The 27,703-nt window shown below is 52.7% G+C and overlaps 1 protein-coding gene across 7 annotated transcripts in view; it reads left to right on the forward strand.

Moving 5' to 3' along the window:
- Positions 1-27,703, forward strand: part of PLEKHH1 (pleckstrin homology, MyTH4 and FERM domain containing H1) — a 52,200-nt gene that overhangs the window by 12,508 nt on the left and 11,989 nt on the right. For 6 of the 7 annotated variants that reach the window (XR_004967727.1, XR_004967728.1, XM_036310557.1 and 3 more), the window contains 14 exons: positions 9,308-9,370; positions 10,285-10,434; positions 13,371-13,454; positions 15,434-15,515; positions 15,736-16,472; positions 19,417-19,495; positions 20,114-20,205; positions 21,607-21,757; positions 21,948-22,090; positions 22,908-23,018; positions 25,461-25,547; positions 25,875-26,036; positions 26,928-27,008; positions 27,333-27,515. Coding sequence is in view for 5 of the 7 variants with exons in the window: in XM_036310557.1 (XP_036166450.1) it covers positions 9,308-9,370; positions 10,285-10,434; positions 13,371-13,454; positions 15,434-15,515; positions 15,736-16,472; positions 19,417-19,495; positions 20,114-20,205; positions 21,607-21,757; positions 21,948-22,090; positions 22,908-23,018; positions 25,461-25,547; positions 25,875-26,036; positions 26,928-27,008; positions 27,333-27,515 (2,205 nt within the window). In the remaining 2 variants the exon portion in view is untranslated. The remainder of the gene's footprint in view (positions 1-9,307; positions 9,371-10,284; positions 10,435-13,370; positions 13,455-15,433; positions 15,516-15,735; positions 16,473-19,416; positions 19,496-20,113; positions 20,206-21,606; positions 21,758-21,947; positions 22,091-22,907; positions 23,019-25,460; positions 25,548-25,874; positions 26,037-26,927; positions 27,009-27,332; positions 27,516-27,703) is intronic. The other variant, XM_036310583.1, reaches the window with a different exon arrangement.

Genomic DNA, 27,703 nt, shown 5'->3' on the forward strand with positions numbered 1-27,703 from the left:
AGAAGGCAGCCGATCAATGATTCTCTCTCATCATTGATGTTTCTATCTCCCTCTCTCCCTCTCCCTCCTCTCTGAAATCAATAAAAATATATATTTTTAAAAGTCCAAAGGATACATATACTCATATGTATACATATACATATACACATACACATACACATACACATACACATACACATACACATATACATATACATACATACTAGAGGCCCAGTGCACGAAAGTCATGCATGGGTAGGGTTCCTAGGTCTGGCTGGTGATCAGGGCCAATTGGGGCCCTCTGGCTGCCGGCTGGGGCCTTCCTTCCCCTAGCTACCAGCTGCCAGCTGGGGCCTTCCTTTGTTCCACGACACCCCCTGGTGGTCAGCACACATCATAGCGAGTGGTCAAACTCCCGGTTGGTTTAATTCCTGAGGGGCCAATTTGCATATTAGCCTTTTATTATATAGGGGATATATATATATATATATATACACAATACAGTTTATGTAAAGTTTTAAAACATGCAGAATGGCAGTGCCTGTTAGGGGTATATTCAAATGGTAAATGCCAGAGGAGAGGGCAGCACTGGGGAGAAGCACACAGGAGGCCTCAGCTACCTGTAGTGGTCCATTTCTTAAAACTATTTCTGACAAAAATTAAAATTTGACCAGCTAAATGGTGGATACACGTTCTTTTTAAAAAAACTGATTCACTACATGTTTCTGTTGGCCTGAAATATTTCATAATAAGACATCTTTTTTTGAGAAAGTATAGACAAGTCATCCCTAAGTGCATAAAATTATTGTACATCTGTGTTTACTAAGTAATTAGCCTCAGTTCTGAAAACCAAAGAAAGCACAGCTATCAGATCATTATATCAGAAGAACAGGAACACTTGTTAAATGTTTGTCGTGTGTATTTTAAAAAATGGTCACAATGGGTTTGTCATGCTTTATTTAGACTATTTTCATTAATAAAGCTGAATTGAATTTGAAAAAGGAGAGATGCTTGAAGTACCTCCCTCCCCCACTCCCCAGGGGCCTTATGCACATTTTTCATAAATACCGACTTTCTCCACAGCTCCTTGGGTCTGGGTAGGTTGAACTTTCATTTCGGCCTCTTTTTCTCTTCCTGGCTGTTTTTGATCATCATGTAACTATAATGCCTTCCCATAAAAATGCTGGGGGCTCAGAGTGTGACTTGGGTAAAGAAAGGGGAAGCATGCAGACACAGGGCAGAAGAGACGGGGTTGTGGGATGGGAGAGGGGAGAAAGATACCTTGAGTAGGGATCATGGGCTTGGGAGACGTAAGGAAGGAAGAGGGCTGAGACTTAAGGAAGAGGTGTTGAACTTCTTGGCAGGAATTCTTTCTTTTTAAAATTTATTTCAGAGGGAAAGAGAGAGAGAGAGAGAGAGAGAGAGAGAGAGAGAGAGAGAGAGAGAGAGAGAGAGAGATACATCAACAATGAGAGAGAATCATTGATCAGCTGCCTCCTGCACATCCCCTACTGGGGATTGAGCCCGCAACCCAGGCATGAGCCCTTGACTGGAATCAAACCCGGGACCCTTCAGTCCGCAGGCCAATGCTCTATCCACTGAGCCAAACTGGTTAGGGCTTGGCAGTAATTCTTAAGGCCATAAACACCATGTTGCTCAGTGTCAGGTCTGTGCCCGTCACCTACAGTCATCCCCAAACCAATAGGACAGGTTCAACAGTTCCCTAGAGATTTTCCACACTACATCAAGGTACGTTTCAGATCCCAGGAAGAGATGATTGGGCTTACCCGGGGAGTTCTGCTGGGGCTGAACCCAGGTCCTGTGTGTCACTCCTCCCAGAAATTGCTTGTCAATCATCATCAATACCTACCTGCACCTGCTGAGCCAGGTCAACGGGCTCCTCTGGCCAGCCCTCTCACTAGTCTGCCCCTCCACACAGCTTACTCACCTGTGTGGACAAGAAGCAGAGCCTGGATGACTGGTGGCCGCTCACTCCCTGCTGGCTGTCCTGCAGGGCTAGCCAAGCCTGGGTGTCTCCCAGAGGACACGCCCTGCCTGGGATCAGGTGCCGCCCATTGGCCGCTAAGGCTTGGAAACATGCCCTTCCTCCTTCCCCACACAGCCTACTCGTACCTGACTTCCTCTTGCAGAGCTGCCATTCCACACATGGGATATCTGTGCTAAAAATACATGTTTTTAAAGAAAAAATATCAAGGCTACCAGATAATCCCTCACCCAATGGTGAGAGGAGAGGAAGGATGAGAGGAGGCAGTAGTAAACTTTGTTTCTGCTATTATACCTCTCAGGGTCTGGTGTGCTGCTGTCATGAACACCCAGGCTGCCAGGGCCACCGCTGTGGAGCCAGATGAATTGGGGGTTCTCTTTCCATCCAGGACAGGAGTCAAGGGAGTGGCTAATGTCTAAGGTTCGCATCTGCACTGCTCCCTGGGGGGGCATTCCCCCAGCCCTCTTCCCCGTGTGCTGAAGAAGTCACAGAGGCGCGTCAGACCCATTTAAAACTGGGAGACCGTCCTAAGAGATGGGTATTGAACGTCTCTTGGACTTCTTTTATTTATACGAAACCTGTGCCTCCGTCATCCCATCAGAAAACTGGGAATGTATCATCCACAAAAGGGTTTTGTAGGAAGTATCACGATGGGCATGGCCGTCAGTATTAGAACTGCTGGAGGTTTTACATTTTTTACTTATTTACTCCCTCTCTGCTGCCAAAGGGAATTTGAGTGGGTTTATTAAAAAGAAGAAATAAGTAATAAGATAATTTTCATTTTTTAGTATATTTTTAACTGGAGCAGCTTTTCCCCATGTCCCGTTCCAGTGGGACCGTGTGCACTTCCTGTTCTCTAGAATCACTTACTAATTTCGTCAACCAAGATTTGGAAATACAGCCACTCAGCTTTATGTTTACACATCAACAATTTGTAATTCGGGGCTTTTTAAAAAATGTATAAATGGTTCAGTTTCCTTAAACAAAAGAACAATGAACATTGCTCCTCCCCCCTCAGACTGTGGATTACACAGAATCAGCGATTCAGTTCAGGCACGCACTTCACAGTGTATGGCGAGAACACGGGGCCAGTAAAACACCCTTCACTACCTCAGAATTTGTGGAAGGGCCAGGTACTAGGAAAGGGGAGCACCAGGACGGTGAGGACCGGTTGGAAATGTGTTGAAGTCTGCAGAAAGCCGTCTCAGCCAGCCTTAGCAGCTCTCTGTGCTGACAAATCTGATTGGCTTGGGGAGCAGGTGCCTTCTAGGATGTTTATTCACTGTGTGTGTGAGCGTGTGCGTGTGTATGTGTGTGTGTCGGTGTGGAGAGAGTACGTTTTTATTCTTTTCCTTGCCCCTCGTTATTTGTAAGGTCCACAATAAATAGTATTTCTCGGGAACCACAGCATCGATAGAGCTCTGTACTCCTGTGAAGCCATTCCAGAAGCCGGTGCTGAAGGGGCTCGGCCCGGGGATGCATCCCCAAAGGAATCGGTTAGCTTTGCTTTGCATTATGTGGCCAGTCGCGTGTTTTTCAGGAGGTGGTCTGTGGACCACCCGCATCAGGATCGCCGGGATTTTCTTTTCAGGAACATTCCTGGGCCTGTCCTCAGACTTCCTAAATAATAACCTCTGTGGGCGCAGCCCAGGCATCTGCCTGTAACAGCCCACGTGCATCTTTCCACCCCTGAAAATCTGAGATCTACCATCACGAACTCCTGCCAGGAGTTCTTGGCTCAGGCCACTGCCCAGGGCCCTGTTCTGCTGTCCCAGGGCCCCGTTCTGCTGTCTGTCCTCCTAGTGCAGTGATGGCAAACCTATGACACGCGTGTCAGAGGTGACACGCGAACCCATTTTTTTGGTAGATTTTTCTTTGTTAAATGGCATTTAAATATATAAAATAAATATCAAAAATATAAATCTTTGTTTTACTATGGTTGCAAATATCAAAAAATTTCTATATGTGACACAGCACCAGAGCTAAGTTAGGGTTTTTCAAAATGCTGACACGCCGAGCTCAAAAGGTTCGCCATCACTGCCCTAGTGGATACCTCGAGCACCATGTGCCCAGTGGAGGTTCTGGGGGGCAGCAGTGGGACCTACAGACAAGACTTAGAGCCCTTTCTCTCCTTCCTCGTCTATAGTTAGATACCAGGGCAGCCCCACAGTTGTGTATCTCTCTATATAAAAGCCTAAGTGACTGTTCAACTGGTCGCTATGACGCACTGACCACCAGGGGGAAAATGCTCAATGCAGGAGCTGCCCCCTGGTGATCAGTGCACTCCCACAGCGGGAGCGCCGCTCAGCTGACCAAGGGGCACAAGCCTCTCCTGCGGAGACTGTGGCGAAGCGGCAGCGGCAGGCGCAGCGGGGCTGGGGTGAGCGGGAGTGGCGCGGTGCCAAGCCAGGCTTGGGCTCCTTCCTGGCCCCCTGCCACTTCATGCACTACTCCATCCCTCGGGGGATGTCGGACTGCTGGTTCCGGCCTGATCCCCACAGGCCACGCCAAGGGACCCCACCAGTGCACGAATCCATGCACTGGGCCTCTAGTTTTATATATTTGGGAATAAGCATATCTACTTAAAAAATAAAGTTGAAAACCATTATCTTTGATTAAAGCAGATTTAACAGCTAAAACTGGGGTTTGCAAACTCAAATGCTTGCAGGTATCTTAGATAAGTGACACGGTGGGTCCCGGGGAGGATTCCAGGGAACGTGCTGTAGCTAGAGGAGGGAGTGGTTATTACCACAAGAAAATATAACCCTAGTGCAGCGGTTCTCAACCTGTGGGTCGCGACCCCTTTGGCGGTCGAACGACCCTTTCACAGGGGTCGCCTAAGACCATCCTGCGTATCAGATATTTACATTACGATTCATAACAGTAGCAACATTACAGTTATGAAGTAGCAACGAAAATAATTTCATGGTTGGGTCACACATGAGGAACTGTATTTAAAGGGCCAGAAGGTTGAGAACCACTGCCCTAGTGCATCCAGACCTCCTGCGTTTTCAGGAGAAGCGGAAGTCGTGCCTTGTTTGTGGAATGTGGCTTTTTCTGGGACACAGGAGAGGCACAGTGGCTGACGGTACAGTAGACTCTGGAGCCAGTCCTCCTGGGTTTGAATCCTGGCTCTGTCTCTTAGCTGTGTGACCTTAGGCAAGTTACCTAAATGCTGTAGTCAGTTTCCTTATCTACAACAGGGATAACAGGACCCGTCTCCTCGGATCGGGATGAAAGCTAAACAAGTTAATACACGGAAAGCACGTAAGCCAGTGCCAGGCACATGGAAGTGCCTGACTTTTCTGTATCTGTGTCGGCTGAATGCCCACAGTATTGTCGGTCTTACAAGACACTCTGTAGGCTGATGGTTGGCAACCTCTGGCTTAAAGCCATTCTTTCTGTAAATGGATCAATGGATCCTAACTAGGATAGTCATATAAGTTATCTAAACCAGGACACTTTTGAGAGAGGAGGGAGGCCCTATTACGAATTATTTCAGATGACAGATGAACAGCCTGTCCCAGCCAAACTGTGCTTGGTCCTAAGTGCCATCTTTGTATATGAAAAACCAGCAAGTAGCTTCTCTCTGTGTCCTGCTGGGTAAGTGCCAGGTTGTACACATGATTTTATAGGAGGCGTCCTGTGCAGTCTTCAACAGCAACAACCCTGGTGGTGGTGGAGGGGGGGTGGTAAAGATTCGTTAACTCTCTTTTTTACTGGTGGGGAAACTGAGGCACGGAGAGGCTATGGGACTTATCTAAAGCCACACCATGGCAGAGCCAGTCGGGTTCGGAGCCTTCGTGCGTACCTGTACCGTTTTCTCCAGTGGGTGCACGGCAGTGGTAAGAACATCGAACCTCCTGTTCAAAGGGAAGCTAAGACCCAGGATGGCATGGTTCTTGGCTCAGGCCACTGCTCAGCATGCTGGGCTGTGCTGGGAGCGCAGGGCAGCACGGGTGCTCCCGCCGCTGCGGGGCTGGTATTTCACAGCATCGCCGAGTGTTACGAGGAGCCGTGGACACGGGGATTAAGTACCAGGCCGGTGCCAAGTGCATTTCATCAGGTCCCTGCAGCCAGTTCCCAGGCAGCTCATGAGTCTCATGTGCGCGTCGCAGCTGGTGAAAGTGGATCCTGCCTAAGAGTCAGCCGCCTAAACCTGACACCTCTGTGGCTGGCAGGTCACCCCAGGCCCACAGACTAAAGGACAGCTGAGGACACAGTCCTAAGGAACCCTGAGAGGAGAAACAGGACTCATGAGGGGTGGCCCACCCACTGCAGCATCGCAGGGCTCCAGGTGTGGCCCTGTGACAGGTGCAAAGAATGATCTGCCCTCGTGAAAGGGGTTGGTGCTGGCATTGAGGGAGGGTGGACACCCGGAGGGCTGTTTCAGCGGCAATGAGGAAAATGTGTTTTCATAAAAAACGGAGGGAAACGTGTTAAACATTCTCGTCAGACGGGGACAGCAGGGTTTTGGTCGTAGTTGGAGTGCGGTGATGGATACATAGATGGTTCTTAGACTCTTTTTAAAACGTTTCGGATGTTCAAAAGGTCTTCCACATTCAGAAACTAGTTTTAGAGGGAAAAGAATACACCAGCATGAAGGTGGATACAAAATGCTTTGAGTCTCAAGTGTCCTTGCTGAGAAGATAAGAGCAGCTGGGAGGATCCGCAGCCATGAGGGCCCGTGGCAGCCGGCCCAGGGCTGGGAGGAGCCCTTCCTTTCTGTCTGCTTTGGTGATAGCACACTTTAAAGCAATATTAAATCTTGAGGGAAAAGCCAAAACCGGTTTGGCTCAGTGGATAGAGCGTCAGCCTGCGGACTGAGAGGTCCCGGGTTCGATTCCGGTCAAGGGCATGTACCTGGGTTGCGGGCACAGGATGTGCAAGAGGCAGCTGATCAGTGTCCTTGGCCACTCTTGACCCAAATGGAAAGATCTAGCTGGGAAGTAGGACTCAGTACATTCTATTCTTCACTCTACCTTGGTTCTCCATTTGTAAAATAGGAAGACGAGTTTTCCATCCGACGAAGTGAGGACACATCAAACAGGCATTGCAGGAGGTCACACTATGAATGCCCACTCCCTATGGAAAACCTGTGTCTTCTGAGCTGCAGAGCAGATGTTAGATCTAAATGGTCCAACTGCCGGTCAATCTAGGAGACTTGTCAATACAAAGCCTTTCACATACAAAGCCTTCCCATTCAGTATGGCACTGTATTCTGAAATGCTCCCGGTCATTGCATTATTTAGACTTGTTTCTGATGAGGGCAAACTCCAACTCTGGCTGGCTTAAGCCAGCAGGGCTGTATGAGGAGGACCTGGGACAGCTCACAGAACTGAAGGATCTACCTAGTGATCACAATGTGGTGAAGTTGGTGTATGTTCTCAGATGCAGTCCCCTGGCTCTTGTCTCTGGTCTTTCCATCCCAGGTTTCAGATCCCTGGGAGAGAGAACCTGATTGGCCCAGTCAGATCTGGTGTCAGAGTGGGGAGGGTTATTTGGTACTAATCTGGTCACTATGGGCCACCACTTTGTCAACCACACCCCACCAAGTAGAATTCTCTTTGTGTCAGGCAGCCACCCTGAAACCATCATGTTGTTTCATGCTGTGCTGTTATCTTCCTTGTTGCTGCAAGCATATGTTTGAAGGTCAAGGGACTCCTGTAAGACAGGCCCAAGGACTATTTGGTTTTAGAAAGATCATCTGGCTCTGATGCCTGTGTCTGGCCAGAGCTAACCCGCCAAATCAGGTTTGAATTGAGAGGTTTGATCATGATTATTAAATCCAGGAGAGGAAAGAAGAGGTGTAGGTAGGCATCCATGGCCTGAGCACATGAACACCTGTGACAGGTGGTCCTGTCCATTGGGAGCCGGAGGAGCATTTTGTTTTACATCTTGAGTTTTACTTGGGAACATCAGATCCTTTCCAAGGGAATGTGCACTGAAAACATCTGTGTCTCCCCCATCCCCCAAAAGAGAGGAAAAATGGATGAGGCAGGGCTGCCCTGAGGAAAGAGGTGCCCCAGGTTCTTAAGTGTGAGCTACTTTGAGGTGACTTTCTGCGCCTCCTCTTTCATCCTTTAATCAGGGAGGGAAAGCAGAATTTCAGCCGAGAAGGTGAGAGATTGGGAAAGAAAAGGGATCGCTCAGTTCACGGGTGAATATCAAGTCGTGGTCCAGGCCAAAAGGAGAAGGTTGAGGAGGTGGAGCAAAGGCCATATCTACAGAGATGGGTGGGCGAGCGCTGGGCTAGAGCTTGGAACGCAGGGCCTGCCCGGCCGCAGGGCGGACGAGGCTGGGATATGGTGCCTCTGATGTATGTTTAATGAATATGTGTTGCTCTGGGGCAGGGCAGGGCCGTTGATGGAGTAGGGTTAGGGTTAGGGCGTGGGACTAGGCCTTGGCATGTGGCGTGGCGTTTGACGGGAGAATGGGGTGTGACTCAGCTCTGCCTCTGCAGGGCCTTTGTGTGATGGTGTGTGGTTTGGGCAGCGCACAGCCGAGCCCTGACCAGGGGCAAGGTGGGAGCTGAAATCCAGCCACACTCCACTCGCCGGCCCATCAACTGGCAAAGCTGCAGAGATGCCATGTGGGTCGGGCTGCTGAGCAGCTCCTGAGACTCAACTGGTCCCTGACAGGCATCTGTGTATAAGGACATTGGTCTCTGTGCGTGGGCCAGCTGGCTTAAGATTCCAGAATTACCAGCTTCCTCAGGCCTGAATGACATGCCTCTCCTGATAGCAAGATAGAAATTTTAAAATGTGTCATGAGCCCGTCTATTTCTTTAAGATTCAAGAAACCCAACAGGATGATATCTATGAATGCCATTACAGTCAGGGTGGGGAAGTCTTTGTCCCCAGCCAGTGAGCTGTTCCGAGGTGGGAAGGAACATTCTCACTGATGACACGGTGGCAGCTCCATGCCAGGCACATGGGTGAGCAGCGGCAGGGCACTGTCTGTGACCCAGGGTTGAGGGAGGGAGGCCTCAGGGAGAGGAGACCGGAGGAGGACTGAGACTGGGGTGGGGATGCCTCCAGAAGAGTGATGACCCTACTGCTGACCCTCCCTGAGAACCTTACACAAGGAAGGGGAAGAAGGCCTTTACTCCCCTGGCAGGAGGACAGCTCCATGGGCTCTTCCCCTCCCATGAACTCAGGGTATGAGAGCCAAGTGTTACCCAGACACCCTTGAGCTCACTTGAGATGGGCGGTTCCAGCCTGGCCTTGGGGAGTGTCTGCACAATTCACTTGTGTTGCCCTGATGTCATGTGCACAGTAGGGACACCTCACCTACATGTCCTCTTTGTCTCCGGTTGAGCAGATGCAGGAGCTGGAGCAGAGACTGCAGGAGGCCGAGCAGAGAGCAGAGAACGCGGAGACCCAGGTAATGGGGGGCAGGGGATTGAGAAGAGTGTGCAGGGGAGGTGACCATTGGCCTTTCCTGCCCCTTCCCATGAACTCTCGTGGACCTACTCATCACACTGATGAGCTTACAGGGACAAGGAAAACCAGCAGTCATGCGTCAGAACTGCTAACAGACGAAGGTGCATGGAGCTTTCTGTGGGGGCGAATGAGTCTTTGGTTAATGATCAGTGCAGGGAGTGGGTGAGTGGACTAGTCCATATAGACTAGGTTTTATGCTGAGATAACAAGTTAAGACTGACATCTCAGCGGTTTATCACATTTAGTTCTCACCCATGGTACCTCTCTAGGGAGGGTGCGCCAGGGATTCTGCTCCACACAGGGATTCAGGGATCCAGGCTATCGGAGCTCCCCATCCTCTAGCTGGGCCATCTGGAACATGCAGCCTCCTTGGTTGCCATGGCAAGGAAAGGGAGCTGGGTGCTTGTGCACCAGCTCTTAAATAGCTTGAGCCCAGAAATACGTGTCCTTCCTCTCAGGCCCACTGACTGGACAGAATTCCATGCCCCTCTCACTAGTGGGGCCGGAAATATCGGGAAGCCCTGGACATGCAGTGAGCAGCAAATGTCTGCCAGCGTGAGGCGGGAGCAGTTCCTCTCCAGGGCTGTCTGTCCTGCCCGGCTCATCCCCACCTGGGCTCCAGAATTAGGGGACCCAACACCCACCTGTTTCTCCCTGTCATTTCCTTTTTTTTTTTTTTTTTTTTTTTGTCCAGATGAGGCTTAATAAATGGTCATTGAATTAATTGGCCCAACTGCTCTGGGTAAGGGCTCTGCCTGGGAGTCACGGGCTGAGGTGTCAGGAAGTGTCCCTTCCCATTTAGTGGCCATTTCATACAACACATCCCAACCCTATGAGATGCTTGGTCCTTTTCAGGTGAGTGTGATGGAAGAGAAGGTGAAACTCTCCAATCTGAAGAGTGTGGGCTCCGCAGGCAGCCTGCACCAGAAGTACCAAGACTTACTGAAAGCTGTGCAGGGCAAAGATGAGCGCATCGGCCAGCTGGAGGCACAGCTGGAGAAGCAGGTAAGGGCACCGGGCAGCCGAGCGGAGCGCCAGCGCCCTCTGCAGCACCTGCGCCCATTGGCCCCGGCTTCTTGAGCAGAGCCTCTCTGCTCCACCCTCTGGTGGTGGGGAGCTCACTCCCTCTTGAGCCTGTTGTCTCGTGTGGTGACTTCATTACTGGGAGGTTCACTAGGAGCCAGGCAGGGGATACAGAGGGAAAAGGACCTTGGAGGCGGACTGATCTGGGTTTCAGCCCCACCTCTGGCTCCTGCTGCTCTCTACCTGTGGGAGGTCACCTAAGTCGCTGCTGCTCATTTTGTGCATCAGTAATATAGGGGCTGTCATACGTCAGAGGCTGCCAGGCGAGTGCAGGAGTGATGCGTGTGTTGTATCAGGCCGGAGGTTGGTATCTGGTAAGGGGAGCTGTTCCTTCCCCTCCCTGGCATGTGCCTTGCCAGCATGAGGGACATAACCCTTGGCTGGAGAATCGGAGCAGCCTTGGTTGGCCAAGGTTTCTCAGTGGCCCTGAGCCCATACATGGCTGCTGCTGCTGCTGCTGAAAGCGGCCTCCTGTCCTGAGCCCATGGGAGCCCAGGAGCGGCCACTGCCCTGCGTCCCAGCTACAATCGCACCTTCGCTGCGGAGAGGACGCCTGGAACATCCCCCACCAGCTCCCCCTGCCCAGCCTCCTCCCCTTCACAGTCTCATTAACTTCATCCTAATTCTGTCCCGTCCCCCCGCCTTTGGCCTTACCTACCAACTTTTCCTGGTGCCCGAGCTCCATCCTTTCCAACAAATGACCCCACAGCGTGGCCAGATGACTTTTAATTTTCCACATGTGCCCTCTCCATAAAGGTCCCGGCTAATCCTGGCAGTACCTTCCCACCGTCATAGGCAAACACAATCATTCGCCAGCATTCGCTGGCATTTCCTTTGTGGATGTGGCTTTGTAATGTGTGGGGCACCAGGAGTTCCTGGAAAATCACGGGAAAATAGAATTCTGACGCGTGGAATCTAATCAGTCCCCATGGATTTCAGAGATTCCTTCTCTTGAGTGGTTCCTAGAAGTGGCAGATCGGGCGATTGTTGGGCAACAGATTCCTGCTGGAGCTTAGGTCAGAAAAAAAGTCGTTTTCCAGCAATAATAGGTCAAGATCAGACTAGAAAGAATGCTGCTCTGTAAGTCAGTAGACCTGGTTTTAGTCCCAGCTGTGCCAGGAACAGACCAGGGCAAGGCATTTCACCCCTCGGGCCTCCGTGTCAAAGTACGTCAGGGGTCGGTCCGCAGACTTTTTCCATGAAGGGCCAGATAGCAAATGTGATTGGCTTGTGGGCCACATGACCTCTGTTTCAACTACTCAACTCTGCCGTGGGAGCGTGAACGCCGCCCTTGGCCACGTATAAGTGAATGGGCATAGCTGGGTTTCAGTACATTTCATTTCCAGAAATAGGCAGGCAAAGGGGGTCCGGGGAGGGGTAGTGGGGGCCTGGACAAGCAGAAGGCTGGGTTTGGCCTGTGGGCCCGTTTGCAAGCCCCTAACCCAGATGACCTTAACGTAAGGTCCTTCCAGCTCTGTAATTGTGAGTCGAGTGGGACATTTCCATATCCCCATCTCATTTGCGCAGACGCCCTTGTTTGGAGCTTATGTCCATCATACATTCATGAAGTAGTTTTTCCCCAGAAGTGTAACCAAAGTCGTTATTGCTGGTCTCTAGCTACTCCAGAACATCCCGCATCTCCATGCATTTAGGTCAGGGCACTGTGCTCGCTGTAGAGCTGGTTGATTACCTGGGCCTCAGGCACCGTGCTGGGCCCTTGTGACTTCCTGCCACAGTGCTCCAGGAGGGAGCTGGGCCATCCCCGGCCTGGAGGTGACATGCAGGCCCGAGGGTCGGGTGCCCACAGCAGGTGAGCCTCCGAGGCAGAATCAAGGCCCCCAAGCCTGCTTTTCCTTCTGGCCTGGGCTGCTGTGCTTTCGAGACAAACCTCGCTTTTCTGTCACCTTATGTACTCTCTTGATTATTTTGAGGGAATGGTGGTTCTCATGTGCTAATTCGGCTTTATTTTCTGTTTTTAACTGCAAAGACAATACACGAGTCTAGTAAAAAATGTAGAAAGCCCAGAAGAGGACAAAAGGACATTTTTCCTCTGTCCCCAATCCTTCCTTCCTACTCCTTCCTCCCTGTTAGCCGCTGTTCATTGTGAACATGTCTTGTGCAGCAAAGCACAGCATCCTGTCTTCATGTTTATTTCTCCCTTGTTTGTGGAAATTTGGTGATTTTCAGTGTTGCGTTTTTTGCCTTTGGTGCTTTATCAAATGGCAACGGACGATTCCTGAGCAGGGGGTGTATTAGTTCAGTAGTATGTACATTTAAAACGTTGACAGAAATTCTCAAATTGCTCCCAAAAAGACTTAGCTGGTTCATGTCAGAAGGATCATTTTCCAACATTTTTGATAATTTGGGATAATATTAAACTTTTAAATTGTGTTAGTCTGATAGAGGAAAATGATGTCTCACTTTTGTCAGATTTCTTAAAATTATGATGGAGACTGAACAGCTTTTTCATGGGTTTTATTGCCTCCTTTTTCTGTTGATTTCCTGTTCATATCCTTTGGGTTGTTTATTCCAAATTAAACCTTTGTATGTGTTGCAAATCATCCTCCAGTTGGTTTTTTGATTTTGTCTAAGGGATTCTTTTTGGTTTTGGCCAGATAGTAATTTATCGTGATGGTATAGATTTATTAGCCTTTTCCTTCATGACTTTTTGGGATTTCTCTATGCTTTGGAAGGCTTTTCCCACTTTAAGAATATTAAACATATTCATAAGTGAATTTATTTTTCTCTATTAGGGCACCCTGTACAGTAGCCTGATATTTCTTCTCAGGGTTTCCCTCCTTGAATTATTCATTAAAACAGTGACTTGTCATTAACTGAAGGTCCTCTCTTTCTTGTAGAAGCAGATGAGAGCTGAGGAAGCAAAGATTGTTCAAGAAAAAGCTGCAAAGATCAAGGAATGGGTGACCCTAAAGTTAGCAGAGGTGAGCCACACGCTCTTCCCCAGAGCCTGGAATGGACATGAATTGCCCGTGCCCCTCAGCCTTTTCCTGCCTCCTGTGTGAGGGGCCTTGACCGATCTTCATTTTGTTAATCATGTGCCCTTCATTCAGCCTCAATGCTGAGACCCTCCACTTCACTTTCCCCTTCCTCTGTGCGGCTGGGTTCCCAGAGCTCCGGAGTCGCTTTGTGCTGTAAGTTTGGGGGAAAGGAATGAGCCTCACTTCTGTAGTCACATCTGTTCCCACAGATGCACATGCGGTCCTTACCGTCCGCTCTCTCCACTTTCTCCTCTGTCCTCTCCATTCCTTTTCATGTTTAAAAATATACTAAGTTGTACCATTGCAGCTGGGTTTCCAGCGTAAATTGTAGTGGCATTAAGTACTTTCACAACCATCTCCACAGTCTGTTTCCAAAACGTTTCAGCGCCCCAAATAGAAACTCAGTACCCATTCAACACTAACTCCATTCTCTCTTCCCTCCGCCTCCCAGCCCCTGACAGGCCCGGTTCTACTTTCCACTACTTCGTAGTTCACCACTTGCTATAGCTTTGTTTAGGAAACTCGGGACTAGAAGCTACAGTGCTACTAACAGAACAAACAAACAACAAACAGAAACAATAAAAAACCTCTTTCTAAACACAAGGAAAAGGAATTAAGGTTTGGAAAAAGATGGAAGCTCATTTGTTCCCCTCTGTCCTGACACATGTGGCCACACCTGTAGGGGGTCATCTGTCCCCTTCTGTGGACACACATCTCAGGTCACCTGCGAGGCTATAAGTTTTTGGGGACAGAACTGATGATTGCACAGCCCTGACCTCTTGCTAAAAGGTATGTCGGATTTCATTTAAAAGAAATGCATCCTTAGCCATTTGGCTCAGTGGATAGAGCATTGGCCTGTGGACCGAAGAGTCCCTGGTTTGATTCCGTTCAAGGGCACAAACTCAGTGGCAGGTTCCTCCCTGGCCCAGGCCCTGGTCAGGACTCGTGCAGGAGGCAACCAGTGGATGTGTTTCTTGCACATCGATATTTCCTTCTCACTTCCACTCTCTCTAAAATCAATGGAAAAATATCCTAGGGTGAGAATTAAAAAAATAAATAAATTTTTTTTTAAGAAATGCAGCAACCACGAAGATGGATCTCATAGACATTGTGTTGTTCAAAAGAAGCCTGACACAGAAGTACATGCTATATAATTCCATTTGTATAAAGTTCAAAAACGGGTACAACACAATCCATATGGCCTTAGCTGTTCGGCTCAGTGGGATAGAGCTTTGGCCTGCAGACTGAAGGGCCCTGGTCAAGGACACGTACCTCGGTTGCAGGCTCGATCAGTCCCTGGCCTTGGTTGGGGCATGTGAGGGAGGTGACCAATCTGTGTGTCTCTCTCACATTGATGTTTCTCTCTCTCTGTCTCTCCCCCTCCCTTCTACTCTCTCTAAAAAATCAATGGAAAAATACTCTCGGATGCAGATTAACAACATTTTTAAGAATCAGTATGTGTAAGGATTCATACTTCGATGGTAAAACCCAGAAAGCAGGGCAGTGAGTCTCTTAAACTTAGAAGAATGGTTGTCTCTGGGGAGGGAGGGATGTGTGATTAGAAAAGGCAAGCCCAGGGTTGTTGGAAGTGCTAGAAAATTCCTTAACCCGGATGGTGGTCACATGCGTGTTCGTTTCAGCATCGTTTACGCTGTTCATTGACGTGCTATGCAGTTTTCTGTGTGTGTGTGTTTCACAATTTTAAAAAGCTTAAAAATGAAACTAGGAAGAAAAGGGCAGGGATTGCCAAATGGAATTCTATCCCAAATGAGACTGGTTAGCCCAGAGGGAAGGAGGAGCTCAGGGCAGCACTGTTCTTTTTCGAAGATTTGATCTTTAAAACGGATTTTAAGCTTATTTTGAATGATATGTCTAAAGCTGTAAGCTGAGTATTCTAAACCTTCCGTTTTCCTTGTGCCCAGCTTGAGATGGAGAACCAGCACTTGAAAAGCTGTAATCAGCGCCTGGTGGAGCAGGTGGCAGCCCTTCAAGAAGCCCTAGAAGGTAAGTGGGCCAGTGTGTGTGTGTGTGTGCGCACGCGTGCCTGCTCCTGTGTGCGTGTTTGTATGTTAGCGTATGTGCCAGTGTGTGTGCGTGCACCAGGGTATATGTGTGTGCCTGTATGTGTGTGTGTGTGTGTGTGCACGGTGTGTGTGTGAGTGTGTCGGGGTGTGGGGCTGAATTAAGATAGCTCTTGACATGCCTTCTTTTGCCCCAACGATAGCTCTTCAGATGGCGCTTTCAGAGAATCTGCTGGTGGCCCCCCAGGAAATCCCAGAGCAGGATTCTGTCCCTGCAGGGCCAGGAGCCCAGCTGATGGGGCAGGACAGTGGTGCTCAGGCCCAGGATGCTCTGAAGGCCGCTCTGCCGAGCGAGGACTCTGTCCCTGAAGTGAGAAGCGCCACGGGGGAGTTCGGTTCCATCGTGGTCCGTCCCGCGGGACTATCAGAAGCCAAGACCCTTCCATCTCGTCTGGGAAGAGAGGGCTCTCCTGGCCAGCTGTGCGTGAAGACTTGCACCCCCGGATGTACTTTGTCTTCCTGGGATGAGGGCCTGGCCACTGCTCAGGGAGGGTCACTCCCTGGGACAAAGACCTCTGCCAGGGAAGGTGGCCCCGGCTGCAGCCTGACCCTCCCGAAGGTGCGGGCTCCCAGCGCCCCCTACGACAGTGTCCAGCTGGCCAAGCGGCACCACAGCCAGCCCCCAGTGGGCCCTGAGCGCTCCAACCACGTGGGGAGCGTGGAGATTGGGACCCTCGCAGCCCTCCCCCACTCCGGCCTTCCCAGGGTGGCGGCCCCCGCTGAGCTCGAGGAGGAACCAGAGAAGATGGAGATGGAGGAGCCACCCCCAGCCGGGAGGAAGGAGGAAAGAGAGAGCCAGAAGGTCTCCACAGCAGAGCTGGTGGGAGTGGATTTGGGAGGCAAGCCCCCCACACCCCCCTTGCACCGGTTTCCATCCTGGGTAAGAGGCCACCTGGGGGCTGGGCGGGGCTGATGATCTGACCAGTGTCCTCAAGCACAGCCACACGCTGAGCAGGGACGGGCGGTCCTCCTCGTGGTGCCTCAGGAGCAGGTTCCACGGGGCCTGCCCGGAGCTCCCAGCCAGCCAGGGGCAGAGCCGGGATTTGTAGTGATTGGGTGGAGGCCAGCTCTCTCTGTCCGAAGCAAGCGCCCGCCGTGTGCCACTCGCCACGTTGGTGCTGGGTGGGGCTGTGTGCACGTCTTCTTGTTTGGCCTCTGACTCTTAGAGGTGGTGCAGCGTGGGCGCTAAGGGCAGGGCTTCCAACATCCACCACTCGGGTTGAATCGCTCCCTCTGTGACCGGGGCAAGTGACTAATTCTCTGTGCCTCGGTTTCCCTGTATGTAAAATGGGGATAATGGTACCTGCTTATCGGGTTAATAGTAATCAGTACTTGCAGTAGTGGGTCATGGGAAGTGGCACCGAAGTGTTGGCCGTTGTTATTTCTGAGCCTCGGCTTCCTTCCTTGTACCACAGGGTAAAACGCTGTGCTGTCGGGGGGACGGCTTCAGAGTCAGTGCTCTGGGTGGGGATACCGATGAGGCGAGACCGCCACGTGCTAATCTTTGTAGAGCTGGGCGATGGGTCCGTGAAGTCGTACTTGATTCTGTTCTCTCCACTTTCGTGTCTCAAGTTTTCCATGAAATGGAAAGGGGGTAGGGATGGACCTCGCTGAGGTGGCAGAGGTCCGTGGTGAGGGTGAGATGAGATCTCGGATGTCAAAAGCTGAGCACAGAGCCTGCCACAGGCCAGGACTCCTTGCCTGTCTATGCAAGGAGTTAGATGCTGTTTTTCTTCACAGATGGGGGAACTGCTCTCCCTGCAGACTGAGTCAGGTGCCCAAGATCACGTAGTAGTTAGCGAGGGCCAGGCTTTAGTAAGACACGTGGGGCAGTGAGGGTGTCCCAGGAAGGGCCCTGGAGTGGGGCAGATAAATTGGCACCGAGTAGTAAGATTAGGCACAAAAGGTGCTTCCTCCCAGTGGTGGTGGGCAGGCCCCCAGAGCCCGGCAGCTTCCTGCCTCTTGGGGGACATCGGAGAGTAGCTGTCAGCCTCTCCCTCAGGGTCTGACCCTGGATGCTGCTGTGATGTGAGGCAGCACCGCAGGGGACGTCTGTCAGGCTCCTGGCAGCACAGGGAATTGTGTGCTGGGGGCGCCCCCCCCCCCCCCATCACTGCCTGGGAGGCCCACCTCTCAGCACCGTCCAGGGTCTCCTTTTGAAATGCTGTTAGTTGGGGCCTCATCCCCCCATGCTTGTGGGCTGCGTGCGTAGCAGTGATTGCCACAGGGGACCTGGATGACTGACACACCTGCTGGGGGAGGGCTAGGAGGTCCACAGGCCGAGGATTGTGGAGCTGTCCCTGAAGCCCCAGGTCCTGGCAGGGCCACAGGAAGGGTGAGGCAGGGAAGCAGCAGGTGGACCGGGAGCAAAGGGGCAGGTGGGACAAGGTGGAGAGGCTTTGAAACGGGGGAAGGGCCAGGCCAGGCTGGACTGCCATCAGAACCATCCTCCTCTTGGTCACTGTAAATACAAATGCTCTTGGAGCCGGAAAGCTCAGGTGGGCAGCGAGGGAGCACTCAGCAAGGGACCAGCAGGGGGGCTTAGCTCCACCCGGCCCTGAGACAGGCTCTCTCCCATCGGCTTCGGAAGCCACAGGGGCCAGGGAGCCCAGCCTTTCTTCTCAGGTGAGACCAACTGGGCAGTGACCATGTGGCCGGGGGGTGGGGGGGGGGTAGGGGGGGGTGGGCGGGGGGCGGGCAGGAACCAAGACTGAGAATTACAAGGCCATCCCATCCGAGGGAGTCGGATAATCTTATTTGCCAACTTAGGGTTTGCAGAGCCCTTTTTCTGTGGACCTCCAAAATAACCTTCGTTAGACATGAGACGACCTTCTGTGAAAGACTCCTATTTGCTCAGTGATAGTTGCCTAAATCCCTAAATCATGGCGAACCTGAATTCCTCAAGCTTCGCTTTTTCATTGTCTGCCACTACTGAGAGTAATCATCTTGATGCCTAATTTTACCACTTGGTCCCAATTTATCTGCCCCTCCCCAGAGCTCCTGGTGGGGCACCCTCACTGCCTCACGGCGTCTTCCCTTCCCTTCCCACGCCCTTATCCCTTATCCGGGGATCTCATCCCAGCCCGGCCCTCCCCCCCAGGTGCCTCAAGCCCTACGGCCCTGCCCCCTGAGCTGACCTTCTCTGGTCCTGGTGACTCACCAGTCACCTGAGGGGGCCTTTGTTGTCTGTTTATCTTGAGTGGAGAAAAGAGATATGCAAAAGAAGGCGGGGCCATGCAGGGGAGAGGCTAGAATTGAGGGTGGGCGTTCCCCATCCACACCCTTGTGTGCCTTGTACGTGGGGTTTTCAGTTGAGTGAGGTGCACAGGCTTTGTGGGTGGGACCCAAGCCTAGCCATGATGTGACACTATTACAGTAGAGGAAATATGTGTCCCAGCTTCCAAACTGACTGACACAAGGTCATGCCCTCGCCTCGGGGCTGACTTCCTCGTGGTCAGCACCCCACTTCTGGGGGTGAGAGCCTGAGACCCAAGAGCTGTGAAATGGGTCAGGCCACGGACCCCTCCCCTGGGAGTCTCCCCCCGCCCCCGGAAGGGAGGGGTCAGAGAGGTGAGAAGCTGTTGGGCACTGGTTATAGTCCAGGTGTTAGATGTTCACATTAATAACTTAATTGGATTCTCACACAGCCGAGTCTATTACCCCCATTTCAGGGCTGAGGCGCAGAAATGCCGTAACTCGCCCCATTCTTCCGCCTGTGAGCGGCTGAGCCTGGGTGCCTGCAAAGCCATGCTCTTCTCCACACCCAGGAGGGGCTGGGGTGGGGTAGCCGTGGGCTCTGACCCTCCTGGGCCTTCTCATTCCAGGAGAGCCGCATCTATGCTGTGGCCACGTCAGGCATGTGTCTCTCGGACATACCTCCCCGAAGTAGTGCCACCTGCTTCGGTGAGTGCCAAGTGGGGTGCCCGTGGTGGGCAGGGTGGGCGTGCGGGGAAGAGAGGCGTCTGGGCAACACCCAGGGCTCTGGTCACCGGGCACCCCATTTCCACTCCCCACCCCCCCCCCCAACAGGTGAGTTTCAGGTGAAATCACACAGCCAGGGCCGCCTTGGAGAGAAAAGGAAACGGCAGATTCAGCCCATTACCTGCTGGTGGGCATGGCCTTGAACAGTGTTGTAGCCAATCAGAGAGCTGGAGGGGACTTCAGAGGAGGGGTCCCCCAGCCCAGCCTCCTACCTGCACTGCAGTGAAGGCTGTGGGTGGAAGGGGCACAGTGCCTTGATTTATGTGAGCCCCTGAGAGAGGCCCATCCCCACCACTGTCCCCCGAGTCCCGGGCCAGCCACGGCGGCCCCACAGGCTGTGAGCGCCCCGTAGCGCGTGACTGGAACTCACCTTGGCCAGAGTGGGACTGAAGGCCGCAGCCCTGTCCTGAGATCTGTCCCCAGAGTGCTGTTTCCGGCAACTCCGTCTGCAGCTTTCCTCCTCCTCCCTCTGCTGTCCCCACACCCCGTCCTGGGCCAGGGCACTGGAGCTCATCTTGTCCCTCTTCCCCGCCCCTCCAGGTTCCAGGCCTCCCTCCCTCTCATCCCATGGGCCTTTCTCGGGCCTTGTCTACAAGAACTGTACGGTGCCTGTCTACACAGTCCTGAAGGGGGTAAGAAGCTGCTCTCCAAGGACGGCGCCCCCCCCCCCCCCCCCGCAGGCTCCTTGTCCAGTCAGCGGCTGGAGTGGGGCCCCAGGGTCAGGTTTCTGCACACACACAACTCTGGGCAAGAAGCGCAGCCCACACCATATGTCATTTTAGTTTTATTATCTCTATCAGACTTTTAGTAGAAAAATTCTACATTTACAAAAATTTGAATAAATATGATTGTGGGCAAAGGAAGGAGTAAAAGGTTAAACTATGCCTGCTCCACCTGCCCGTCCCCCTCCCCCCCTCTTGTCACACGCGTGTCCTGGGGGGTGGGGCTCCTTTTAGAACTTCTTATGTGTTCAAACATACACTCCCATATAAACTCGGTACATCCCCAGACTTTTTAAAACAAAAATCAGATAAAAGTGCAACATGTTTTATATGCATTTTTGTCTCTTTTTATGGTTAGTTTTTGAAATCATAACAATTATACTTCGTAAAGCTTTTTATAGAAGAATAAAAAGCCAAAAGCGGAGCTTCCCCCCACAGTGCTTTTCCCGAACTCCCAGCCCAGAGGCGGCTGTCATACATGGTCTGGTGTTTATTCTGTAAGGCCCTCTGCTGTGTTCACAAATGCGTTCGCAAATAGGCGCTATCTCTCACTTGCACACACACGTACATGAACACGGGGTCACACTACATGCATTCTACCCCTTGCTTGTTCACCCAGCCGGGTGCCAGGCCTTCCCGCCGTACCTCCCCTAGTAGGGCTGTCCAGTACCCTCGCGCAGGTGCCCACAGCTACCTTAACCTGTGCTCCACTGATGGACAGCTTAGGACACACCTCTGTTTTTCTCTAAAGTAAGTGGTGTGATGCACATCATTGTGCAGATCTCTCTCTGCACTTACGTATACGTATCTCCGGAGGACAGAGTTCTAGAGGTGGGCTTTAAGTTTTGACAGGCAGTACCAAATTGCCTTCTACAAAAACTTCATCCCACTACAGAGAGCCTTCTCCCCAGTTTCACCAGCATCGAGCCCAGCAATCTTAGTAAATGTCTGTCAGTGGAGATGGTTTCCCCGTCCCCACACATTGGTGAAGCTCCCGTCCTCACCCTCGGGCTGTGGTGTGGCTCTCTGGCCCCCTAGTGGCAGGGAGTAGGGGTCACAGTGGTTAGGTGTTCAGCTGGGATGGGGCAGCTCTTTTAGGGACCACAGAGGATGGTGTGCCCCCCTCCCCCACCATCAGCCCAAGGGGAAAGGTCAGGGAGGGACAGTTGTCTGGTGGGTGGCCTGGCTGGGTGGTGTGTCCTTGTGCCCAGACAGGCTGTGCTGGCCCCCCTGAGCACCTGGAGCCGAGTGCAGGTCGGGGGTGGGGATTGTCTTGCAGCCTGAGCCGCATGGGAAGGGCCTGTCTTGCAGAGAGTCATGCAGATCAGCACCGTGCCCTTTGTGGACGAGTCCTCTGGGTCCGATGACGACTGCAGCTCTCAGGCGAGTTTCCAGAGCTCGGTCCCCTGCTCTGAGCCCAGGAAGACCAGTGGACTAGGCAGCCCCCGGGCTATCAAGAGAGGTACGGAGCAGGGGAGCTGAGGGGTGTGGACCACAAGGGGCCCCTCACCTCCTCCCATGGGCAGTCATGCATGGGGTCCCTGCTTGAGCTCTGCCGTGACCCTCAGCCCCAGACGCGGGGGTCCCGGGTGGGTGAGGCGCTGGGGCTGGCTGGCATGGGACACAGGCCTCGAATCCTCCCCCTGGGCCAGGTGTCTCCATGTCCTCTCTGAGCTCAGAGGGCGACTACGCCATCCCCCCAGATGCCTGCTCCCTGGACAGCGACTACTCAGAGCCTGAACACAAACTACAGCGCACCTCATCCTACTCCACCGAGGGGCCGAGCCTGGGCAGGGTGAGCGGAGGGCGGCCCCACCGGGTGGGGCTGAGGAGGGGCAGGTGGGAGCTGCCTGCCCGGGACCCTCGGCACACTGTGGCCCGCCAAGCCCCAGGGGCTACACAGAGTCCCTCGTTTCAGCTCCACGCTGACGCTGGGATGCTGGGAGCTAACGTTTCCTGAGTCCTTACCGTGTGCCAGGCACCGTGCTCCGTGCTTTTCATGTACTGTCTCAGTGGTCCTCACATCCTCTCAGGGTTGTTACCCCATTTTGTGGATGAGAAGCCTGAGGCTCAGAGCCATGCTACTCCGGAGCCAGCAGTAAAGCCAGATCCCATCCCCAGCCCTTGCTCCACACCACTGAGCTGCCCTGTCTGCATCTCCCCCGCCCCGAACCCTCCGCCCCAGCCTGATGGATGTGCCCACTGTCCCCCAAACCTCTCCCTTCCCTGCTGCCTCAGTGGCCGTCCTCCTCCTCCTGGCTCATCTGTGAGGGAAAGGCTGACCTCAAAGGCCAGTCCAGCCCTTTCCTGAAGGCCCCTCCCCTGGCCAGCCTCTCCCTTGTGCAGCCCCTGACCTGCCACCTGCTCATGGTCAGGTGTGCTCCCCAGCCAGCAGGACTCTCCCCCAGCAGGCCCACCCAGGTTTGATGTAGTCCTCTCTGAACCCTTAGCAGGACACAGTGCCCTGAAAATACACACAGTAGGCACTCAATCTTCTTTTCCTAACTGGTGACAGAGCAGTGACTCAACTGGGCCACGTGGGCCTGGGTGACGTCCACACCTCAGTGAGTCCCCCTCTTCGCCCTCCCCCTCTGCACCCTTCCACCCAGCAGGAGTCTCTGGAGAAGTCAGGCTACCTGCTGAAAATGGGCAGCCGGGTGAAGACGTGGAAGAGGCGCTGGTTTGTCCTGAGACAGGGACAGATCCTGTACTACAAGTCCCCGGTGAGACCCTCCTCCACAGGACTGTCATCTGAGGGACCCCACCCAGCCCCAGGACTGTGTGAGGAGAGCTGGAAGAGTGGCAGGTGGCCCATGCCAGAGGGCAGAGGTCTGGCAGGTGGGAGAGGCTTTGAGCCACACACAGACCATGAGGCTGGTCATTGGTTCTCCCAGTGAAGTCAAGCACTGAGAAGACAAAGGCAATGCTAGATGAGGTGGCTTGGACATGCCTTCCTTCAGAAGCTGATTTCTTTTACCTGGTTCTGTAAAAGAACTGTTCTAAAAGGCGAGCCCAGCCTGGCCAGTGTGGCTCAGTGGTTGAGCATTGACCCCTGAATCAGGAGGTCACAGTTCTATTCCCGGTGAGGGCACGTGCCCGGTTGTGGGCTTGATCCCCAGTAGAGGCCGTGTAGGAGGCAGCGATCAATGATTCTCATCATTGATGTTTCTATCTCTCCCTCTCCCTTCCTCTCTGTCTAAAAAAAATAAAAACATATTTTTAATAAAGGAGAGCCCATTGCCTCCTCCCCATCCTTCCTAACACTGTTCGAAATTAGGGAACTTTGGACATGGGGACTTATTTTGACAGGCCCTCCCTGATTAATAACCGATGTTAATGTTTTAAGGAGGGCAAAAAGGCCTGTCTCTCGTGCAAATCTCATTGATTGGCCGTGGCTGTCTCGAACACCTTGTTAAGGATTCTGGGCCTGGATTGCTCAATAGGCAGGCATGCTTTGATCGATTAGTAATGTCTGCAGTGGCACTGGCAATGGGAATGGTGACATATGAGCCACTTATTTGCCACACTAGATATAAAGGATGTAGTAGAAAAAATTTAAGGGCTTTATAGCTTAGTAATAATTTGGTGGCTTTGGACCCAATTTTCAAGGCTCAGTCTAAAAAGAGCAAAATCTTATCATTTGTGGCAGCATGGATAGACCTAGAGGGTATTATGCTAAGGTCTGTCAGAAAAAGGCAAATACCACATGTTTTCACTTAAATTTGGAATCTAAAGTACAATACAAACGAACAAACAAAGCAGAAACAGACTTAAAGATCCAGAGCACAGACTGATGGTTGCCTGAGTGGAGGGAGTTAGGGGGCTGGGCAAGAAAGGTGAAGGGATTGAGAAGTACAGATTAGTCGTTACAAAACAGTCACAGGGTCTACAGCCATACCACCCTGAACGCGCCCGATCTCGTCTGATCTCGGAAGCGAAGCAGGTTCAGGCCTGGTTGGTACTTGGATGGGAGACAAAACAGTCACAGGGATGTAAAGTACAGCCTAGGGCCGTGGTCAGCAAACCGCGGCTCGCGAGCCACATGCAGCTCTCTGGCCCCTTGAGTGTGGCTCTTCCACAAAATACCACGTGTGGGCACGCACGTACAGTGCGATTGAAACTTCGTGGCCCATGCACAGAAGTCGGTATTTTGTGGAAGACCCAGTATTTTGTGGAAGAGCCACACTCAAGGGGCCAGAGAGCCGCATGTGACTCGAGAGCCGCGGTTTGCCGAGCCGCAGTTTGCCGACCACTGGCCTGGGGAGAACAGTGATACTGTAATAGCGGTGTGTGGTGCCAGGTGGGGCTGGAAATGTCAGCAGAGCACCTTGTGAGGCCTGTGATTGTTAACCACTGCGCTGTACACCTGAAACTAATACAAAGTTCTATTGACTGCACAGACAGGCCGCGGTTACGTCGGACTTGACGTACATCATTTCGTGGTTACGTCACCATCTCCCATTTATGTATAAAAAAAAAAGTTCGGTCATTTCGACGTATGTACATAGGTGCTTTATGGTTTTTATTATTTATTTACCACAAGTAAAGTCAGGAATTGTTATCTTTCTTTTACATTTTTTTTACTGTTTCACTTCATTACTGCTGTGTCTGTGCTCCATGTGAGTGACGTAGGTGCTTATGTAGGTGGGTTCCGACTTACGGCTAAATCGTTAAGTCGCTCTGTAGGAACGGATCTCCGACGTAGCCCGAGGACCTACTGTATACTGTAATTTAAAGTATTTTTAAAATTTTTTAAAAAAAGGAAAGAAATAAAGGCTCAATCTACACTTTTTGAGCTGGGTCCGAGGGACCCATGTCTGACCATTGCTCCATTTGGCTAGAACCAGGATGCAGAACACGTTACCCGCCATGCATAGCCCAGGAAAGCGTGGAATCCCTTTCTCCTTAGCCATGACCTAGAGCAGCGGTTCTCAACCTGTGGGTCGCGACCCCTTGGGCGGTCGAACGACCCTTTCACAGGGGTCGCCTAAGACCATCCTGCATATCAGATATTTACATTACGATTCATAACAGTAGCACCATTACAGTTATGAAGTAGCCACGAAAATAATGTTATGGTTGGGTCACCACATGAGGAACTGTATTTAAAGGGCCAGAAGGCTGAGAACCACCGCTCTAGAGTGGGATCATGCCTTTCTTTACAGAGTGATATCATCCGGAAACCTCAAGGCCAAGTGGAACTGAACTCCCGTTGCCAGATTGTTCGAGAGGAGGGTGCACAGACCTTCCAGGTGAGCAGGGTCCTAACAGCTAGAATCGCAGGCAGAGAGGTGCTGGTTTGGATGTGGCTGTGATGGCTACAGAGGTGGGGCCACACGGGCGTGAGTGAAAGACACTTGGGTGTGACCCTAATTGGTGAGTCCGAGGAAGGAAGAGGACACAGACTGTGAGCGTGAAGGAAGGAGAGACAGGGAGAGCGAGACGAGGAGGAAAAGGAGGGGCGAGTACCAGGGAGGAGCAGGAAGGCCAGTGGGTGCTGGGGTTTGTGCCACCCAGAGCCAGTTTCTGTTATTCTACCCTCCTGTCTCCCGGCCCCGCCCCGGCCCCCTCCTGCACAGCTCGTCTCCGAGAAGAAAACCTATTACCTGACGGCGGACTCGCCCTGCCTGCTGGAGGAGTGGATCCGAGTGCTGCAGAGGCTGCTGAAGGTCCAGGCCCTGGGGCCGCCAGCCCTGCCTCAGCGGGGCACCAAGCCCACGGTGAAGGGCTGGCTGACCAAGGTATGGCTGCGGCGGGTGGGGGAGGAAGGTGGGCCTTCTGAGAGTCGGGATTCAGGAGCGGGAGTGCCCAGGGGCACTGGGTCCCCTCCTGATCCACAGCTCCTCCAGGGATTTCCTCACAGGGACTAGCTGGTTGGCCTCACACACGGTTTGACCACACAGGGGTGGTGAATGGTTCCCTGGAAACACGGTCGGCTGTTAGAACAACAGCTGTTCTCAAGACTGAGGAATGTGCCCATTTTGAGGTCATTAGGGGTCCCCCACCTCAACCAGAACCCACCAGTATGAATAGTGGGAAGCTGGGACCTAAGCGAGGTAGGTGTGGCCACTTAAAAAACGTATACTATCCCAGGCCTGCCCTGAAGACGTTTTAGTGAGGGCTCTTCTGGTTGCAAAGAGCGGAGAAGCACATGTTAACCCCAAGTAAGAGAGGACATTAACAAGGAAGCACGGGAACTGGACCCAAAGCCGCCAGGAGGCAGAGCGGCTTGTCAGAGCGCGCTCAGTGGGTGCTCGCAGCTCTCTCTGCCTCTGCGTCCTGTTCAGTCCCCTCTGTGTGCGCCTGCGGACACCACACCATTTCTACTGGCCTCCCTGCCCTTCCCTTCCTCTCAGCTTACCTACCACTCTAGCCTCTGCTAATGCAGGCTCTTCCCCGTCACATTCCTGGGACAGGACCCCCATTGGCCTGGACGGGGCATGCCCTGGGGCCCACTGCGGCCCCTCGCTGTGAAAGGGCTGGTTCCCTCGGGGAGTCTTGGCGTCTCCACTGAGGACCTGAGCTTGACCAGGGGCTTTGACGTCTGCCTCCCTGTGGCTTCCCTTTGCCAGGCCCGGATTTACTTCGGGGCCCCCAGCTTCTGGTGATGCCGGCTCGTTTCTGCCTCACAGGTAAAGCATGGCCACTCCAAGCTGGTCTGGTGCGCTCTCGTCGGGAGAACCTTCTACTACTACCGGAGCCACGAGGACAAGGTACTCCCGGCCTCCGACAGTACCGCTCTCTCTCCCCCCAGACCCCATTCCTGGGGCTCCACTTTCCCTTCTACCCCGTAACCCCACAGCCAGTGCAAAGCCAGCTGGCGGGCTCCCTCCGCAGAGCATGGCCCCGGCACGGTGGGGTCAGGCCACAGTTCCCCAAGCAGGCAGCCAGCGAGCTCTCGTCCCCTTCCTCCTGTATCTGTCCTCATGCACAATTCCCAGCCCTGCAGGGCCGAGGGTTCCGAGAGAGGAGTCCCCTATTCCCCCACCCCACGCCCCGCACCAGCTCTCCCATTCACAGAAGCCTCATGTCTGCAGCGACCCCTGGGCCACCTGCCTGTGCAGGACGCACACGTAGAGGAAGTCGACCGATCCTGCGACTCAGATGAGGACTACGAGGCCGGAGGAACCGGGCGGCTGCTCTCCTCCCACTGCACCCTGGTGATCCACCCCCCGGAGCACAGCCCCACCTACCTCCTCATTGGCACCAAGCATGAGAAGGCAAGGGCGGCCAGGCCCCGAGGCCACGCTGGGACCTGTGCTTCTCGTCGCCCCTTCTCTCTTCCCCCCCATCTTCCCCACATTCACATTTATTTCCTTCCTGGACATCTTGGCAGCTAGCAGTCCCTGGTTGGGAATATTCCTTATATTGAATTGTTCCCAGTGGCCATCTCTTCCCTGAGGTAGAA

This window comes from Myotis myotis, unplaced genomic scaffold, assembly GCF_014108235.1.
Source record: "Myotis myotis isolate mMyoMyo1 unplaced genomic scaffold, mMyoMyo1.p scaffold_m19_p_1, whole genome shotgun sequence".
NCBI classification, from domain to species: Eukaryota; Metazoa; Chordata; class Mammalia; order Chiroptera; family Vespertilionidae; genus Myotis; species Myotis myotis.